The 19,206-nt window shown below is 36.7% G+C and overlaps 2 protein-coding genes across 2 annotated transcripts in view; one reads left to right on the top strand and one right to left on the bottom strand.

Moving 5' to 3' along the window:
• Positions 1-2,196: 2,196 nt before the first annotated feature.
• On the bottom strand, positions 2,197-18,735 carry LOC139038641 (basic salivary proline-rich protein 3-like). The gene is made up of 2 exons (XM_070477528.1): positions 18,558-18,735; positions 2,197-3,161 (listed from the first exon to the last, which is right to left on the bottom strand). The coding sequence occupies exons 1-2, from the start codon at positions 18,733-18,735 to the stop codon at positions 2,197-2,199; spliced, it is 1,143 nt and encodes a 380-aa protein (XP_070333629.1).
• CHD2 (chromodomain helicase DNA binding protein 2) overlaps positions 18,400-19,206 on the top strand; it is a 111,912-nt gene continuing 111,105 nt past the window's right edge. The window contains exon 1 of the mRNA XM_020872709.2: positions 18,400-18,963. The gene's annotated coding sequence lies outside the window, so the exon portion shown is untranslated. The remainder of the gene's footprint in view (positions 18,964-19,206) is intronic.

The raw sequence follows: 19,206 nt of genomic DNA, 5'->3' as shown, positions 1-19,206 counted from the left end.
TGAAGCCCATGTGCCTAAAGTGTTGTTCACTGTGACAGGAGAAGTCACCACAATGAGAAGCCTGAGCACCGCAACCAGAGTAGCTCCTGCTTGCTGCAACTAGAGAAAGCCCACACACAGCAATGAAGACCCAGCACAGCCAAAAACAAACAGACAAAACCAAAACCAGAGAGCTAGAGTTCCCCGGTGGCATGCCAGGCGATTGATAGCACTAGGGTGGAGGATGGGGACCAGGTCTGGGAATTAAGTTAAAATGGATCTGACATCTCCCAATTGGAGGGAGGCCCGATTCTGAAGGTGGAACACTTCAATGAAGTAGGGGAGAGAGCACCTGGCAAATCAGACAGCTCCCACAATGGGAGATCCAACTGAACGCATCTGGCAAGGGGGCAGTCTTGGCCAAAAACTGGGAGAGGCAGAAGGGAATGGGTCTGGAGTCAGACTACTGGGCTCAATGCTGGTTTTAGTATTTCTCGGCAGTGTGAACCTAAGCAAGTTAAACTCCTTGCGCCTCAGTTTCCTAACAGAGATAATACACAGTGGTAATAATAGCCTCTCATGGGGTGCTGTATGATCACCTAAATCAACCTCCAGTGAGGCCTTAGAACAATGCCTGGTGCATAGCTTACTCAGTGCTTTTCAATCATACCTATTTTTAATAAGGACCTGTTCAGGCCAGTTTTGCTGGCAGAGAAGTACTCCGAGATGAACCAGGACAAGCAGAATCAGAGATGGATTTCAGGTAAGGCTAGGAGGGATAAGGTGGGGGGATGAACAAAGAATACACAAGAAAAATCAGAAAGGCTGAAGACTAAAAGTTCAGGGTGGGACTATTTCAGAGAACATAGCCTGCAGCAGGTCTACAATGTTCAAAGCTCGATTGTGTAAAGGAATACCTTGGAAACTAAGTGGAGAAAGCTGAATTTCAGTTAAAGAAGCATTCTTTTTGTGTTCACTTAGAGCTCAAATTATACTGTTAAGGAGAATGGCCAGTTTGCATAGAAGGAACCCTAAGATCTATATAAAGTTAGGAGATTTGAGTTTTAGCCCTAGTTCTGTCCTAAGTAGTTGATGCTGTACTTAATGAACTAACAACTGTATCATTTTGAAAAGAAGGGGCCAGACCTAGGTCCTAGGCCTCATGAATATTTAACATTCTGATTCTAATTCAAGAACGGAAAACAGGGTCTTAAGAGAATTTCAGAGTTGCCCACCTTTCCACGACTCCTTCCCTCAAAAATCCGTTAAGACTAAGAGCGTCTATATTCCTCTCCTTTTTCCCAAGTCCCTTGCCAAAAGGAGCAAGATTTGTAAAATGCTGGCATTGGGAGAGAGCCACTACTTCTTTTCCCATCCATTTCAGGAAAGTTTAGGTTTTCAGTTATTCCTCGGTCTGCCAAGAGTTGCTTCCAGATTTAAGTAGGAAGAAGGGGAGGGGGCGGGGAAAGATTTGCTTAAAGGAAGTGAAGCTTGTTTTGCCTGTTCTCTGGGAGAAGGTGGTGGCAGGTAGACTACGACTGTTCAGCTTCAAACTATCGCTTTAAAACACTCCCTGAAGGGTGGAATCTGGCCCAACCAGGATTAAGAGATACTGATTCACAAAGTGAGGTACAATGTACACACTAAATCACGGCCTCTCCTAAATGGTCAACAAAAAGCTTACAAACTCTCAAATAAGTGGCATCTCAATTAGGATGCTTGGCTAGGGGGATGTGCTGGTTGGAAAATAACTTGGCTCTAATTCTGTGACCTTTAGGGCAGGACTGGGTTGTTTAGAAGAAAAATCTACAGTTGAGGAAAAATGGTGTTGCCCAAGGGCTATGAACCTGCATCTTGTTTGCCCGTCATCCTGTCATTTTTCCTTTTTTTTTTTTTAAAGAAGACAAAAATCTGAAGTCAGAAACACCGAATTCCAAGTTTTTTCCAGGAGCGAAGGCCCCATCTCTAGGACACTGTACTAATAATACTGTCCTGGCCTATTCCGCGCCTGGGATCCCCTAGTTTTCTCCGAAGGGTCCGCACTGCGGGGCGCAAACCAACAAACGAGCTCCAAACCAAAGGTTCCATCGTCAGCCAATAGCTGGCTGGGACCCCTCAAGAAAACTAGAGACACCTACAGAAGACGAGTGGCATTAAGACCAGCCTATCCGCGGGGAGGCAGCTGAAGGGGGTGGGGTCAGAATTAGCCAATAGTCTTCAAGTGGTTGTTGTTAGGCGGGAGGAAGACGCCTGCGAGCGTGCGTGAGGCCGCTCCCCGGGAAGGGGGTGGCAGGAAGCTCGAGGAGCCAATGGCCGCGGCGGGCGGGCGGTGGCGCGCATGCGTACTGCTACCCGGGGCTGCGGGCGGGAGGCGGGGAGGGTGGGGGAGGGGAGCGGGCAGGAACGCGGCGGACCTGCTGCCGCCGCTGCAGCCGCCGCCGCAGCGAAGAGGCCATGTTGTGTGGTGTATGGGGCGGGGGGAGGAGGAGGAGGGAGTAGAGCCGAGAGAGGAGACGGGAGAGAGACACCACACACACACGGCACAAGATGGCCGGAGAGGCAGCAGCACCCCGAGCTGTCAGGCGTTTCGCCGCGGCCGCGGGGCCCGCCGGCCGGCGAGGAGCTGCTCCCGGGCGGCCCGCAGACCCGCGGGAGCAAAGCGCCCGTGCCTGGGGGGCGAGGCTGGCCGCGCGCCGGGCTGGGAGCCCGCGCGGCAGAGGCGCCCGGGGCGGCCGGGCCCACGACGTGGAAAGCGCCGCTGCGGCAGCGGCAGCCGAGGCTCCCCGGGGCCCCGGCGGCCCGACCCGTACGGGCGGGAGGCTCGGGCGGGCGCCCTGGCGCGGGAGTCGGGTGCTGGAGACCCGGAGGGGCCGGCCGCGGCGTTCGGACCCGGTGAGTGGCTCCCCAGCTCCTTTTATTGTCCTTTGTCCTTGGGAGGAAAAGCAAAATGTCCTTGAGCGCGCGAGCAGGAGGGGGCGGCGGGCCGGGCCTCGCGGGCCGGCTCTCCCCCGGCGGCGCCGCTCGCTGGCTCTCCGGGCGGGAAGCGCCGCGGGGCCGGGGGCTGGGGGCGCGGGGCCCCGCTGCAGACCCCTTGGCGGGCGGGGGGCCGCCTCGCTGCCCGGACCGGCCCCGCGGGGAGAGGGGCGGCGGCGGCGACCGCGCGAGGAGAGCCCCCGTCTGTGCTGGTGAGTTATTTTGATATTCAGGGTAAGGAAAAAAGAATCCCCTTTTCACGTCCTTCCAGTGGGGGAGTTTTTTTTTTAACCCCTTTCCCGTGAGGTGGAAACTCATCTTCGTGGTCGAATTTAAAAGAACAATTGAACCCTGACTACGTTTCAACAAAAAATAAAAACTTGTTTTTTTTTTTCTTTTGGGTGTTGGCTTTTAACTCTTTCAAAGCCGATTTTGAAAACGGCTGCAGTGTTACAGATGAAAAGGTAGTTGCTGCTTGTTCAACCCTTTATTGACGTTAAGGTTGTCTTTTTAAAAAATGCAAGTTGGAGGAGTGCTTCTGGTATTTCAAAAATTACGAAGCCAAGTTTACTATGTCGTCAGGGCTGTTGAATGGAAATAGATTATAATTACGGTGCTAGACGATGACGTTTGATTAAGGTAGTTTATTTTACTGAGTAATTACGCCAAGATTGTTTGACATTCTGTTGTTTGAACAATGATTAAATCTACTGTTGGGGTACTTTTTAAAAGGTCAAAGGAGCCGTTATCTGTAACTTACCACACCTGAATGTTAGGAGGTACTTGGGTCAGTTCCTCGACTTTTAAAAGTTTAAGTTCGTCGTTTGAATATTTTTAAAAATAATGTATATCCTCACAAGCTGTGGTCGACAAAACTTTTGCAAAGGAATATTCAGACACCAAATCCCTTTGTGAAGTTACTTTCTGGTAGTGTAAATATTAAAGTAGGATTGCTCGGTAATGGGCGATGAAGAGGAGCCATATTTGTTGCATGCATAAAAATCCAGTTATGCTCAAAATGGAACAGTATTTTAATAGTGTATTATGCTTTTTAAAAAAATTTGTAGAGTCCCCTGTACAGTCTAGAAATTTGAAACATTGAGAGGGAATTTAAGTTTAGTGATTTGAAGAACAAACCACAAGTGCACAAAACCTTTGTGTATTTTAGAATATATTTGTCTTCGTCCTGCGGTAGCTCATGTGTTGTTGTGGAGGTGAAAATCTACGTAAAAATAGTGTTCGGAAGATTTACGTAGTACTTGTAAAATCAAAGGTACTGTTGTATTTTTTAATGTTTCTGAGGGTATTTTTCTTAGTGAAATTGTTTTATTTTCCGAATAGCATTCATATACTGCTTGCTACACGTTACATCAGTTGCGCATATCTTGATTTTACAGACTCTGTTGTTTTAACCGTTTTGGTTTTTCAAATCAACGTTTTTGAAATCTTTGAACACTGCAAGTCGTTTTACATTAATATTCTGAATCTAGTTTTTCAGAATCCTCTAAATAGCAAAAATGCAAAATAATTGCTAGCTGTTTAACCTCATAAGATCTTTTTACATGAGAAATGGGGGAAGGGACCCTGAAAATGTTGGAGATCTCAGTTTGAAATTGAATAAAGATCATAGATAGTTTTAGATTTGCTTTAAAGACAAAGCTAATATCCCACTTGGTGAGATCAAATAACTTGTGGTTTAAAAATTTAAAGTAACCAGTAGCCATTTTAACTTCACTAATTTCTCCTGGAGTTAATTTTTAATTGCTCATTCTTGTAAAAGGTAGTTCTAGATGGTAAATAAAATTTAAGATGATTTCAATCTTTACAAATGGTAAACTTCTTTGTTTTTGTGTATTGCTTAGCATCAAAGAAAAATAAAAATGAAAACAAGGTCATAATCTTAAACCTGTCCAAAGATGTGAGTTTTTTCTTTTTTTAATCTCAGTGCCTTATCTAATGTTTATCCATGCAACTAAAAGATGAGGAAAACAAAGACTGATAGATACTATGATAAATAACTGCATCCTTAAATGTACAGGTAGCATGTTGATGAGCCATCTCTCGAATTTATCCAATGATCATGTCTCTGGAATATTTTCTCATTGTTTCATCACACTGAAACTTTGGCCAAGAATTGTTCAAAAATCAAAACACTGATACTATCTTTTTTTTTTTTAAGGTAACTTACAAGATTAAAATTAAATTTGCTTGACGATTCTGAACAAATGCGCTGTTTTATTTGAGGTAAGAATGGGTAAATTTTACTACTTTGACGTAAAAGTAAGCTTATTAGGTTTTCAGTTTCTTTGATAATTTATATTTTTGATACTGATTATGAGTAAATATCTGAAATAATTTTACAAAATCTTTAAACCTTTTCTTTGAGAGGTCTTACTTGCATAGCTATTGTAACTTAATGTGCCTTTTGAACAGTTTAAAATATTGAAGGTCCTTTAAGCCTTTGTTTAATTTTGGGACCAAGAAAAAGACTGATTACACTTTCAGGAAAACCATAAACCAAAGATATGCTTTTCTTTTATACTGTGCAAACAGTTTTAATGTTTTAATATTAAATACGTTCATTGGAAAATTCAATCTAGTTACTATTCATACTAACATTTTAGGGGAGAGTGTTTTAAAAATTAGGGTTTTGTGAGCATTGATTTTAGTTTTTGTTCCTTTTATGAAATAAGAACTTTAAAAACATGTATTCCTACTTGGCTTTTGGTGGTTCCATCAATAAATTGTTTAGAATATTGTTTTCTTTCCCCCCCAAAAGGTATGCCATTTTGAAGACTGAGACCATGGAATTTTATCCTTGAGGATAAATCTTTGTGATAGTCTGTATTTTGTATAGCAAGTAAGTAAATGTTTTAACCCAACATACGCAGTCTAATAGCTACCAACATTTGAATAGGAAAATATCAGTAAAGGTCGTCAATGTGACATAAATTGTAGAGTTAATCTCGAAAAAGGGATGAGAAAAAGCCCATCAAATGCATTTCCTTATATCAAAGCAGTTTTGTGCTAATGTTAAAACAGTTGATACATGTAATTTATATCAGCTGTGAGACATTCAGTACTTTTCAGTTAAACGGTGATTTAGATTTATGGTTAAATCAGAAGTTGAGTCGTCATCTTTACAATCTGGAAGGTACATTCTTCAGCCATTTTTTTGATAATACGGATTATGTTTTAGAAATGGCGTAGAATTTTTGTATCTGCAGATCTTACAATTCTTAAAAGAACTGTATTTCAAAAACTAAGTAGACCCTTTCATAGTCTAGTTATTATTTAGTGGATTTAAAACACTTGTTTTACCTATTTTTGTGAGTCTTTCTTCCCAAACAGGTACAAAAATAAGTTATTTTACAGGAAACTAAAATGATATGACTAAAGAGACTTGTTACCTGTAGCTTACTAAGTCTTTAGAGCTTGAAAGGAAGGAATAATTTCAACATGTATATGATATTTTGATATCCTAAAATGAGATACATGAATGAAAAAAATAATTTTCAGGAATAATTTCTCACTCCTTAACACTGAGTGTGGAAATTAATGTCAAGTGATATTAGCAAGGGATTTACCAGAGGAAATATGGAATATAATGAGATATCTTGGGAAATTTTAAGGATAGTCAACCAATTAATTCGTATAAGGGCAGGTTTGTATTCTTATAATTCTTGTGGATAATTTATCATTGGTGTTAGCTTATTCTGTTGATTCAAATCGATGATAAAGGTAATATTTTTATTTCTTTTGCTTTAGCTTAATTTTTGCTTTTGGTCCTTTTGCAATTTGGTCAAATTTGTGGTTATTATAATGTACAGAAGAAACCAAATGTTAGACCTTTAACAGTAATGTTTTAAAGATGTCATATATGTAAAGTCAAGACATCTTTCATCCCAAGCATCCTTAATACAAATACCAAGGTTAGGGTTTCCTTCTTGTAAATGATAGGATGTTATTTTGGCATTCAGATGTGCTTGGACACTGATGTAAAAATTGAGACTTGAACTTCTTAAGACACAAATGTATGTGAAGTTTAGGGTAAGTTTAAGTAGAAATTGGCAGTGACTTATAATAGACTACCAAAGTTGTAATTTGAATCCATAAAATTAAAAAAAAAAGACTTTAAAAAAGATTAAAATGCTAAATGGAGATTTTTATCTTTGTCCAGTATTAATCATTATAAAAATCGTTTTAAATGATATAGAAACTCCTAAATTAACATAATGGAGTTCAGTTTCCCTTTTTATCACCAACAAAATAAAAGATTTTAATAAGTCACATTTTAAAAAGATCTGCATGTCCTTTGACCTTCATAATAATACGGTCAGTGTTTTGAAATCTGCTGCTGAGCCAAGCTTGTAAAATTGGCAGTATTTCTGGTAGACAAAAATAATGGATACATGAGAGCAAATATAACCAAAGATACCATTATTTTAAGTTACTATATTTCATAAAAAACTATTTAGTTTATTAGTACTTTCTGTTTGAGTCAAAGTTACAAATACTTATATATTTGTTTTTATTTTAACATTTTGAATTCTTGAATCAAAATCACCTGATCAGGTTTGAGATTGGATTCCATTGTGTTTATCATTGTGACAACAACTGTTTAAAAAATTCCCTGGAGTTCCACAGATGTGAAGGAAGCCATGCCCATAGTTAACAAAAGGCTTTCATGAACTACTACATATATAATTAGAGGCTAGATTATATGAAACCGGTAATTTTGAATATGAATTTTCTTTCAAGCTTAGTTTACTATTGTTCACAGTTTCTTAATTATTTAAAATTTTGGACTGTGGACAACCAATTAATTTGCCTCTTTTACTCTGATTTTCTTTGTTGAGAGGGAAAAAAGATAACTTGGGGATATCTCCATCTTCTCCATTAATGAGAGATGTGTGAAAGAATGGAAAGAATAACTGATTCAGCAGAGAGGAGACCCAGCTTCTAATGTGAATTAGTTCTGTAATCTTGACATTTTATTCACTGTGGGCTTTAGTCTTCCTAATTTGTATAAAATATTTGGAGTTTCCCAGTCTCACACCAGTTTGCTCTTAAATTGTGTGGTAAAAATAATAGTGTCTAATTCTCTTAAACTGGAGAGCAGTTTTTATAATTTTTGCATTGCAAATTGTAGATGTTATTTCTGTGTTGAAGTTATTTGACTAACTTGAGACCTGGGCCAGTAGTATACCTGACTTTCCTAATTTTGATGGTGGTCATCAAATTGTGTCTGACTCTTTGTGACCCAATGGACTATAGTCTGCTAGGCTCCTCTGTTCATGGGGCTTCCCAGGCAAGAGTTCTGGAGTGGGTTGCCATTTCCTTCTCTAGGGGATGGACTCAGGAACCTGTGTCTCCTGCATTGGCAAGAGGATTCTTGACCATTGAGCCACCAGAGAAGCTGTTCCCTAATTTTAGGCATTCTAAAATGTTAATAAATAGTATAAATGCAGACATATGGAGAAGTGTGTTTAAAAAATAGAGATTTAGAATGCTGCAATGAAAGCGTTTTGAATTTTTTTCCTAATAATTATTTCATTAAATAATTTAAAGATTAATGTATTCAATGTAACATTTGCAGCTGACCATCATGATTATAAAGCTTACATGCTTGACATAATCTATAAAATTTCTCTGAACACAACTGTATTTCAAAGATAAATATTCTTCTCTTACTCAGCTACCTTTCCCTTCCAGATTAAGTGGCTCAGTACACTTAATTTTCAAATTGATTGTTATTTCTGAATATAATTAACCTTTACAATTTAAATTCAAGAATATTCTGAACTTTACAAATAAAAACTGATTTGAATGTTTACATAACTTCAAGAAGCATGTTTACTACAACAATTTGATTTATACATAGTGTATGTAAAGCTAGATAATTCACTGTTTTGGCAAATAAGCCTTTGTTTTTTAAGTTTATTTGAAATTGAATATTTCCCAAAAAAGCAATTATATCCTTACTATATTTACAGAGTAGTCAAAATCACTTTAATTTAGGTTATCAAGCTAAATATTTTGCTTAACTTTAATGGTTTATGAGTTATGTTTTCTTACAACTTGATGACTTTACCACTAGTACCTTATTTTTGTGAAAAATTTCATATATTTCACAATGCTCTCAAGGTTTATTCTTAGTTAAGATGTTAGGTTGTTTTGAGGATCTCAAAAGATGACAATCAAATGTAAGAAAAGCACAGATGGCCTAGTGTTAATGTAAGACTACACTAAAGTCATCTTTGCCTTCTATTATAAAATGACCAGCAGTCATACCTTTAATTTCATACTAAATGAGAATCCTTGTTACTGTAAAATATTAAAGATAGGAATATGAGCAAAATTACCAACTTTTGTAGCCTTCTGAAGGTGAACTTAGCTTGTGTTGGTGGCTCAGTTGTGTCTGACTCTGCAGCCCCCTGGACTGTAGCCTGCCAGGCTACCCTGTCTGGAATTCTCCAGGCAAGAATACTGATGTGGATTGCCATTCTGTTCTCCAGGGGATCTTCCCAACTCAGGGATCAAACTCAGGTCTCTGCATGAAGGAAGGATTTGTCAGGTTTTGGAAAGGAGATAGAGTGGTAGATTACATTAGTGTCAGTAATTTTTGTGGTGGTGCAAAGTGTGATCCAACTTCTCATCTGGTTTTCATGGAGTGAGCACCCTGAACCACATACTTGTACTGGTAGAGAGCTTTTTTTAATAAGCTGATGAGTTTTCCTCAGACATTTCTTTCATGGATAGTCCCTTAAGTCATTCCTGCCCTACTCTCAGGGACTAAATCAATTTATTTTACTTGATTGATTTAGGGTTTATCTTTGTTAAGTAACTGTCTTTATATAAGCTCAGGTTTAATTTGGAAGCTTAAAAATGAGTAATGCTGTGTTTCTTGTTAATTGCTTCATTTTATTAATTTGTTGGGAGGAAATTTTAGCATCTTGATCTTAGAAGAAATTTTGAAGCCGATCTTTGCAGTATTTCTTGGATATGAATAGTCAAAAAATGATGAATGGGTTTTAGATTTGGTAAAGTCATCAGGAACTTGCTTTATAATTTGAAAATTGGAAACCTTGGTCTTGGAAAACATTTAGGTAGCTTAGTTGTTGCTTAAATCCTAAACTTTATTTTACTGTCTAAAAATTCTTAAATTGGTACATTTTCATATTGAACTTTTAAACAAAGCATTTTGGATAATTCTTGCCGATATTTTGATTATTATAATCATACTTCGGCACAGCAGTGACGGGAAAAAGTATATACCTGTAGTCTCAAAAATTTACTCAAGATAGAGAAACATTGTCTTCCATGTTGGTGAAGTATTTCAGTCTAATCAGTGAAAAGTATGGGTATGGTATTTTTATCAAGCACATACTTTAGAGAGGGTTAGTGTTGATGCTGGGAAAAATTGAGGGCAAGAAGAGAAGGGGATGACTGGATGAGATAGTTGGATGGTATCATCGACTCAGTGGACATGAGTTTGAGCAAACTCAGGATGATAGTGATGGACAGAGAAGCCTGGCATGCTGCAGTTCATGGGGTCACAGAGTCCAGCAAGACTTAGTGTTTGAACAAGTGTTGAGTAGGTCCATTTAATTAGTAGTAAAGAAAAGTTGGAAATTATGCTTAAGGTTTCTATCCTAGAATAGTGTTGACTAAGGTTCATGATAATGCAGTGATACTGAAGAGTGAGAAACACGGCCTTGCCAGGTTGGAAATGGAAGCTTTCCTTTAGAAGTGTTGACAGCAGGTTAGATGAAGGGCCAGAAAATAAAACACTTCTGTTCTGTTGAGGAGTGAGGTGGGCTCTGTTAAACAGTTATTTTAACAACCATGACTGCCTGTTAGGGAGCCCAGATTTTTACCTAGGAAGTTCTTGGGGACTGAGACTTAACGTGTGTTTTTATAGTAACATTTTACTGGTGAAGCTCTGAGCATTCAGATTTAAGATTCTCTGGATTAGAACTTTTGATCTTTTGGAACTTTTATAAATACATGTCTGGTGATTGATTCTGATAAGATGTTGAAATTTCCACATAAATCTATTTTTGTCTTTCTGTACATAAAATTATGTTCTTTTGCTTTCTGTAGGAATATGAATCCTGAAGCTGAATCACCTAAGGGGCCTTTACAGCGAAGCGAATAGATGTTGGTGAAAGCGTTAGTAAGTTTTCACTCAATTTACATGTTTTATCTGTTTTTTAAGTTTAAATATGACTTTGGAAATTTTAAGTAAATGAGTCTATAAAAACAGGGATTTAGTGAGGTTCAAAACAGTACAAAAATAAACCCATATGGTTAGATGTGTACCAAGTTTATTAAAATCTTATTAATTTACTCCAACTTTTTATTATTTTCTGCTTTTTAAACTTAGGTTCAGGCAAAGTTTAAATGGCAAGAAATCATATTTGAATATGCTTTTAATACTATACCTAGGACTTCTCTGATGGTCCAGTGGTTAAGACTGGGCTTCCACTGCAGGGCGCAAGGGTTCCATGCCTGGTCAAGGAAATAAGAGGCCACATGCTCAGTGCAGCCGAAATAAACAACCTGCACCGTAGATCTAGGTGTTTGTAAATGGCCCTCTGTTTTTATAAATAGAATTTTATTAGATCACAGCTATGCTGTTTCATTTACACATTTTCTGTGTCTACTTTATTTAGAGCTAAGGAGTAGAGAATAGTTGTAGCTAATGGTCACAAACCGCTGAATACTTGGTATCATGTCCTGTAAGGAAACCTAGCTTACTCTGGATCCTTCTTTTTTGTCAGCTTTTCATATGTAGAATTCCGAAGCCCTTGAATTCTCTTGGTAATAGAGCATACTTTTCTGGATTTCATTGTTACTAATTCAAATAAATGAAGTAATCATGAGCTTTCCTTAAACTTGAAAGCCCAACAAAAAGTCCTTTTTACACTAGGGTTTTGCCTTGATAGTGTAGAAAGTGTGGTTACTACTGGGGAATTTCTAACTCACCATCTGAGAAATAGTGGGAAAAGAGTGGTTAGACTGTATAAATGAATTTGGATGAATTCTCAGATGGATTTATTTTTGACAAAGCTTTTTAGTATGATAATTATTTAGTAGTTGTTTTATAAAAGAAAGTTTTGAATCACATTTGCGTATCTAGATTCTGTATGATAATCTTTGTTTCTCATTATTGTTTGAACCTCTATTATATAAATGGGACTAGGACCTGTAAAATAGTGAATTTTTTTTTTTTAATGGGGAGTGGTGAGGATAAAAATGAAAAGTTTCCTAATGTAGTATAATTTATTGACTTCATGCCTTCTATTTTAAAATGATCAATTGCCTGGCACATAGTAGATGCTCAGTAAATACTTGTTGATTTAATGTATATAGTTGCTGTTAAACATTTGTCAACTAGTGTTTTGGGTCTAAACTAAAAATGAAGATTCATTATTAAGTTTATAATGCTTCAAATACTAACTTTTAGATATGCTTTGAATACTAAACTCTGACTCAGTAAAAGCTTAAAAGTTTCAAGAAACCACAGCTTTCAATCTTTCATGAACATGTAGTCAAGTTTTAAACTAATAGAGATAATGGGGAAGATTTGATAATAAAACTTTTAAGTAAGATGACTTTCTTAGCCCCCACAGTTGAACAGCATAGTTTAACAGTGTGAACAACAGCTGGCTGCTTTTGTTTCTTGCATGCCCACCTTATTTAGGACCCAGACTTGCTAATATATTTCAATCCTATTGAGGAGTCAAGCTGTTTTTGGTAATAAGACAGAATATGTGAATTCACTATTAAATATTTTCAAATTTAAAGGCTGTGCAGAGAAGATTGAAATTATGACATAAGTACCAAGATGATTAATTACGTGATGATAATGATCAATTTCTCCTTCTTACTGTAATTTTGAACCCGTTTGTCCCACTGGTTTTGCATTAAGTCTTGGAATTTTGACAAATGGTAGCATTTATTGGAACCATTTGTTTAAAAATTTGACTCATTCATCTACTTCCTTGTGCTCTTCCCCGTCCCCCACATATTTTGTTGCTTTTAAAATAGGGGTTTGCTAAGAAGTAGGGGTAGGGAAATGGCTTATTTTAGGGGAACCTCTCTTAAAACACATCCAGTAATGATTCACTTGCTTGCATTTCAACTAACAACTCACTTTACAGTATCCCAGTGTTTTTTAAACAAATTTACTGAATTAGAATTTAAAACTTTCTTGTTTAATATTATGTTTTTAATTTTTGGCTGTACAGTATTTGGGGATTTTAAGAGATAGTAGGTACTTACTACTTTCTTACCATAGATTCTAGAACTGACTTAAAACAAGCAATTAAAATAAATTAAAAAAAGATATAAGTGACCATTATAGTGGGAAAATTCTCTTAACTTTTCATAGTATACCTTGAAGCTTGTATGTGCGATGATGGAGTTCTGGATCAAACCATCATCTCTTCAGTATGTTTGCAGTAATCCACAAATTACTGAAAAGGTATGGAGTAGTAGGACTTTGATACTAAACCCTATTCAGTTTTCTGTACTGATCTTATTTTAATACAACATTAGTGTTGTGTTACTCAGTCATGTTGGACTCTTTGTGATCCCATGGATTGTAGCCCACCAGGCTCCTCTGTCTGTGAAATTCTCCAAACAAGAATACTGGAGTGGGTTGCCATTTCCTTCTCCAAATGTGACATTAAATACTCTTTAAAGCAGAAATTGTTTTTGTCTTTTAAATAGTTGACCCCATGACCCTATAGATTTTTCAGAGATACCATGACCATTGGAATATAAATTGTTTGATTCATTAAGGTTAGTCTGTAGGTCCTCAGGTACTTTGGTTACTCTGGTATATTGGAGTAATAACTAATATTTATTGAGGTCGTTCTATATGCCAGGTAATGTAAAAGCTATAAATGTTAATCTTCACCACTACTGCTACATAAGGTAGGTACTACTGTTCTGTTTTACAGATGAAGAACTGGATTTAGTTGCCAATGAAATTTCCAGGCTCAACTCATGCATACCTTTGCACTTTTTTAACTTTGCTTATTTGCAAATTTAATTTTTGTAAGAAATTGAAATTCCATGAAATTGAATGGCTCATTTTGAAATCCTTTACTATTCTTTTAAGTGCTTTGAATGCTTGACTTAGCTCTTTTGCTTATTAACACAATGCTAACTTTCTGGGTTTTGATTGGCTTCATAGGAATGCAGATTGATCATGGCTTTTCTAGTACCAATCTTTTTCTTCATCCCACTCAACTCCCCCCCCCTTTCTTTACCATCTTAAATATGATGACAGTATATATGATAGCACAACCAATATGCTGGGTTTTCTTAATATCTATTTTTGTCACACAAGATGATGTATTCTGTTAATTTTGATACAATTTTAATATCATTAGGCTTCCTTGTGGATCTTTAAAAATATGGTTTTAATTTTTCTAAATAAGGTTTTAATATTTTACATAGTGTCAAGAATGGATTTTACCTCTTGTCTTGTGGCAGGAGAATATGAAGCACTGAGTTTATCATTTAGTGTACTAGATTGAGTAAATTGCACCTATTGCTATTGTAATGATCATAACTTGATATCAATGCATTAATGTCATTGTTCATCATAATAGTGTTTACATTCCAAACTTCATTTAGAGCTTGTCCCTTCATTGTAACAGAGTTTGAGAAATTGGTTTATAATTAACTAATAAAGAGGAATGAAGGTTTTTATCTTTTTAATATAGAGATATATGTCCCTTAAGTTTAAGACATGAACAAGTCAAGTGGAAGCTATTTTACTGATATGGGAAATAAATGAGTTATTTTTAGTTCTCCTTTTAGGCTGGAGAGATATCGGCAAAAAATGTTTGGGAGAAATATCTTTTATTTGATGTTTATTGATGTTGTGACACTCATTTTCAGTATCTGTTTAATGAGTGGTGATATCTCGGTTAATCATGTGATTTATTCAGTAGATTTTTGTACTGTATATAGTAGACAACAACAACAATGAATCCTTATAGTTTTGGAATGAATGTATTAACTACCTAATGAGCAAAAAATGCCCTTGTATTTAATAACTTCCAAGTCAGTCATCCAGACTTTATTGCTATAAATTTAGTTTGAGAGCTGCAAAATTTATAGAGAAGATCAGAGTTAAAGCTTATTTTTCTAATTATGTTTGATCATGATGAATCAGGGCCATTTATTTAATGGTAAAATCTCCTGACTTCCCTTAATTCCTTTAGTTCAAATTATTTAAGTAGTTTTTTTAAAAAATGAGGAATATTTGATGTTTTTGAAATGAGAATTTTATTTGTATTGAATTTGAAATCTGATACATCAAATAAGACAGGCAAATACTTTGCATGTTTGATCATTTTGTTTTCTAGTGGCTATGTTTCCTGCATTCTCATGTATGTAGCTCAAGATTATCTGTATCGGCCATTTGTGTTTTCTATGCAAAATTAAGATCTGTTGCACCAGAAAACTGCTATGATCCACTCCTTTGGTTTTTTTTTTTTTTTTTATTCTTTTAAGATTCTTTTCCATATTTAGTTTTATTTGAAGAAGCTTGGAAAGTTTTCTGCATTGAGATTTAGAATCCATAGTGTTGCTGTACTTTAGCTTTCCAGAATTGTTGGATTTGAATTTTTGTTTCCATTTCTCATGTAGATAGTATAACAACATTTAACTATTAAAAGTGTGACTCTTCACTGCCACATTTTTATGGTTACTCTGTATCTGTGACAGTAAAAGAATTTTGTTACTGGTGTGCTGTTTTTGCCATGCTTCTCAATGAGAAGTTGTCTGCAGCACATGCAACTTAATATACAATTTTAGAGTTTAAAGTTGTTACAAAATTATTAAAGCATTATGTATGGTACCCTTATCTTCAAGGTGGGTAGATGTTGTCTGTTTGAAGGAATATGATTGTTGATATTCCAACAGCATTTTTTTTTCTTTTAATGTTTTCATCAAGCACCAGTCAGCTTGAAGAGTCTCAAATGGACCCTACCACTGAGAAATCAAGATGGCAGTCCACTATGGGGAATTGAGAAAAATGGATTAATACAAGAGTGCTGTGATAATATGCAACCAAGACAGGGTTCTTTTAACATGGATTTCATGAAATGAATGAAGATATAGGTTTCTTAACAGCACAAATGGACAGTGAATTTGACTTTCTAGAGACTTTTTGTATCATTAAGAATATTTTTGACATTTGTAGAAAAAGATGGCACATTAACAGATGATAGTTTGTATGCCTGGAATTTTTTGCAGTTTGATTTGTATGAGTATGACCTTGTGGAATGTTAACTTTAATAAAATTTCTAACACTTTAAAATTTCTCAGTTTGGGTTTTTTTTTTTTTTTAAGCTCATGTTTCATTAAATATTCAGTGTCGCCTTAAATAACATTTGACCTTTACAGTTGCCCAGCAGTCAAGTGTACTGAATAAAGCTGGTAAAATGGAAATGGTGTGCTGGAAAATATTTTACTTGATTGGTTAAGATTTGTCTTTTTAAAAAGTTGTAGAAATTTATTTGTGCCTTAAAAAATGGTTATTCAGTTAAAATACTATTTTATACTTTCTGAAAGCATCTTGCTTAACCAGTGGGTTAAGGATATTTGATTTTCTGTGAGACTTTAATGAACTTTTTTAAAAAATGCCTTTTGCTTCAAAATTCAGCATGAATGATGAGTATTTTTCTGAATTAGTATGTTTTGATGGAAACGGTCCCTTTCACCTATGCTTATTAAATATTATAAATAAAACATCTTGTAGAATATCTGAACATTTAAACTCAATCCTTCTTTTATCTTAATGGTTAATATTAGGTAAAGGGGTTTTGGATTATAGGAAGGTCCTTAGGGTGTTTGCAGAAGAACTTAACGTTTTGGTGTCAATGTCTACAGTAGATTTTATAAGATAAGATCGCTTATTGTATTTTTCTGCTATACATTTAGAAATTTAGAGTAAGTGAACCACACTATGTCATTGATAACTTTTGTTTGAATTCTGGGTGAATGCTGCAGTTTCATTGATAATCAGTTAAAATTGTTTTCAGTTACTATTATGGGGTGTGGCAGACTTTGATAAACCAAATGAGTTGTTGATTATATTTTCCCATTATATGGAGAACAAATGATAGTTCAGCTTTTGTGTTTTGTTTTGGTGAGAAAATGTTAATCACACCATGTTTGTAATGTCAAGTACCAGGATACACAAGTCAGTGATCAATAGAGATGTTGTATTCATTCTCATTGGCTGATTTGAGTTGGTTGGTTTATATAGATCAAAAGTGGGATCTTGATTTTGGTACAAAATTATCTTTTGTAGAAAGTATGGAATTGAGACTGGGTTTTGGTTATGGATTTTACATTTACCTGGGTGCAAATTATTGCTTTTGTTGAGTATAAGTCTCAAGTTGACTTTTCAGTGAGGGAAGGGTGGTGGTCTGGCTGATAACGTTGAGTAAGGAGAGTTGATTTTGGTTGTGTGAATGTTTTCTTGGGGTGCTTGTTGAGAAAGTTGAGTGATTTGGTTTTGGCATAGTGATTTTGTTTACGTGAATGTCATGGTTTTGATATGTAGGAGAGTTTGCCCTGTGACATTACTTTGGTAACTTTTCCATCAGATATGACAGGTTGTTACTAGTTTACCATTGTTGAAATTTGATTCGGAATACAAGGGGATGGTTGAAATACATGTGTTGGTTTTGGAGGTGGAGTTCCTTGGGTTTGTTTTTTCATTGGTAGTTCCATGCTCTTGAATTCAGTAACATTGTTTTGCCTGAATCAGTATGGTATGAGAATTTTGGGGGTATGGTTTTGGCAAGGTTGTATAATGGGTTAAAGAATTTTGTGAAAATACAAAGAAAAGTTGAGATTTTTGAATAAAAAACTAGTTGCATTAATTTTTGCCCTAATGCAACTGAACACTAGGGAGGCGCTCTTGTGCCCCTTCCTTCCAGTTGGGATGGAAAATTCCCCCTTAAACTTAATCTTTAGATAATTTTTAGGCTTCATAAGGGAGGCAAAAGTTGAATTTTAATTTATGAAATTGAGGTTTTGCTTTTATTTAGAAACCATTTTACCATGGTGGGGGGTAGTTTTAAAAAAGATTAGTACTTAAGCTGAGCTTTATATTCTCCTAAGAATTATCCCTTTTTCAAAATGGCTTGATAAAACACCACTTCCTGTCCAGAGAGGAAGTTATTTTAGCTCAAGGACTGAAATATTTAGCAGATCTTTAGACAAAAGGAACAAATTACATTTCTCTCTGGCTTAAAAAGGGTGTTTGAGCCAGAGGGGGTTAAGAAACCCTCCCCCCTCCGCCTGATGGGGTGGTCTGGAGGGGCAGGGAGGGGTGGGGGTAGGGGTCCTTAGGCTCCCTGGGATGGAGGATCTTTTTTTTTTTTTTTTGGTGGAGATGAAGGGGTGGGTCTATGGTACATCACCTGAGTTGTGGGGTAAATGTAGAGAGTGTCAATCAAAGGCAGAGCTCAGAGCTGGGAAGGAGGCTCTAGATGGCGGCTGTGCCTTAGAGAGAGCGCGCTCAGCTCCCAGCCTTCGCCTCACTTTACGCAACTTTCCCTAACTTTCGGGCAGCCTCAGGGGGCCCCCGCAGCCCCCTGCCTCTCCTAGTGGCTTACTGGGGTCGATTCGAGCCTTTTTTAGGGGGAAAAGCAGCTCTTGGGAGCTTTCTTTTCGTGCCTTGCTGGAAAGAAGCAGCCGTACTGCGAGCCCAGGTCGTTGTTTTTCCAGCTTAGAAGCCATGGCGCACCTCCATTTTTGTGCGCTCTCCTAATGAGGTTTTTTTTCTTCCGGACCCGTTTCAGGATTATTTGTTGCTTTATTTTTTTGAACAGTTAACATATTTGAGGATTATATTATTTATTTTTTGCTTTTTAACGGAGAATTTTGTTTTTATTTTTAATTATTTGGGATCTGATATTTTTCTACTACTAGATAGGACTCTTGCTTTGGACCTACTACATGGATCAGGTAAGTTCACGATCATTAGTGGTAATTTAAAAGATTTACATGTTTAAGTTTGCTCTATTTTCTGTAAATATGTGAAATTCCTGGATGACGCAATAAGATACAGAGATTGTTATTTGTATCCAGTGTGTTACTTTGAGAAACTTTCCTTATTGATAGTGATGATGATTCCCTCTGTTCGGTTTATCTTTTTTTTTTTTAAAGGAAAAAATAGAAATATTTTGTTTTTTGGTGCTTACCGCCGTT

This window comes from Odocoileus virginianus, chromosome 16 (assembly GCF_023699985.2).
Source record: "Odocoileus virginianus isolate 20LAN1187 ecotype Illinois chromosome 16, Ovbor_1.2, whole genome shotgun sequence".
In the NCBI taxonomy this organism is placed as follows: domain Eukaryota; kingdom Metazoa; phylum Chordata; class Mammalia; order Artiodactyla; family Cervidae; genus Odocoileus; species Odocoileus virginianus.
Note: the sequence above shows the minus strand (reverse complement) of the source record. Positions and strands in the feature narration are given on the sequence as shown.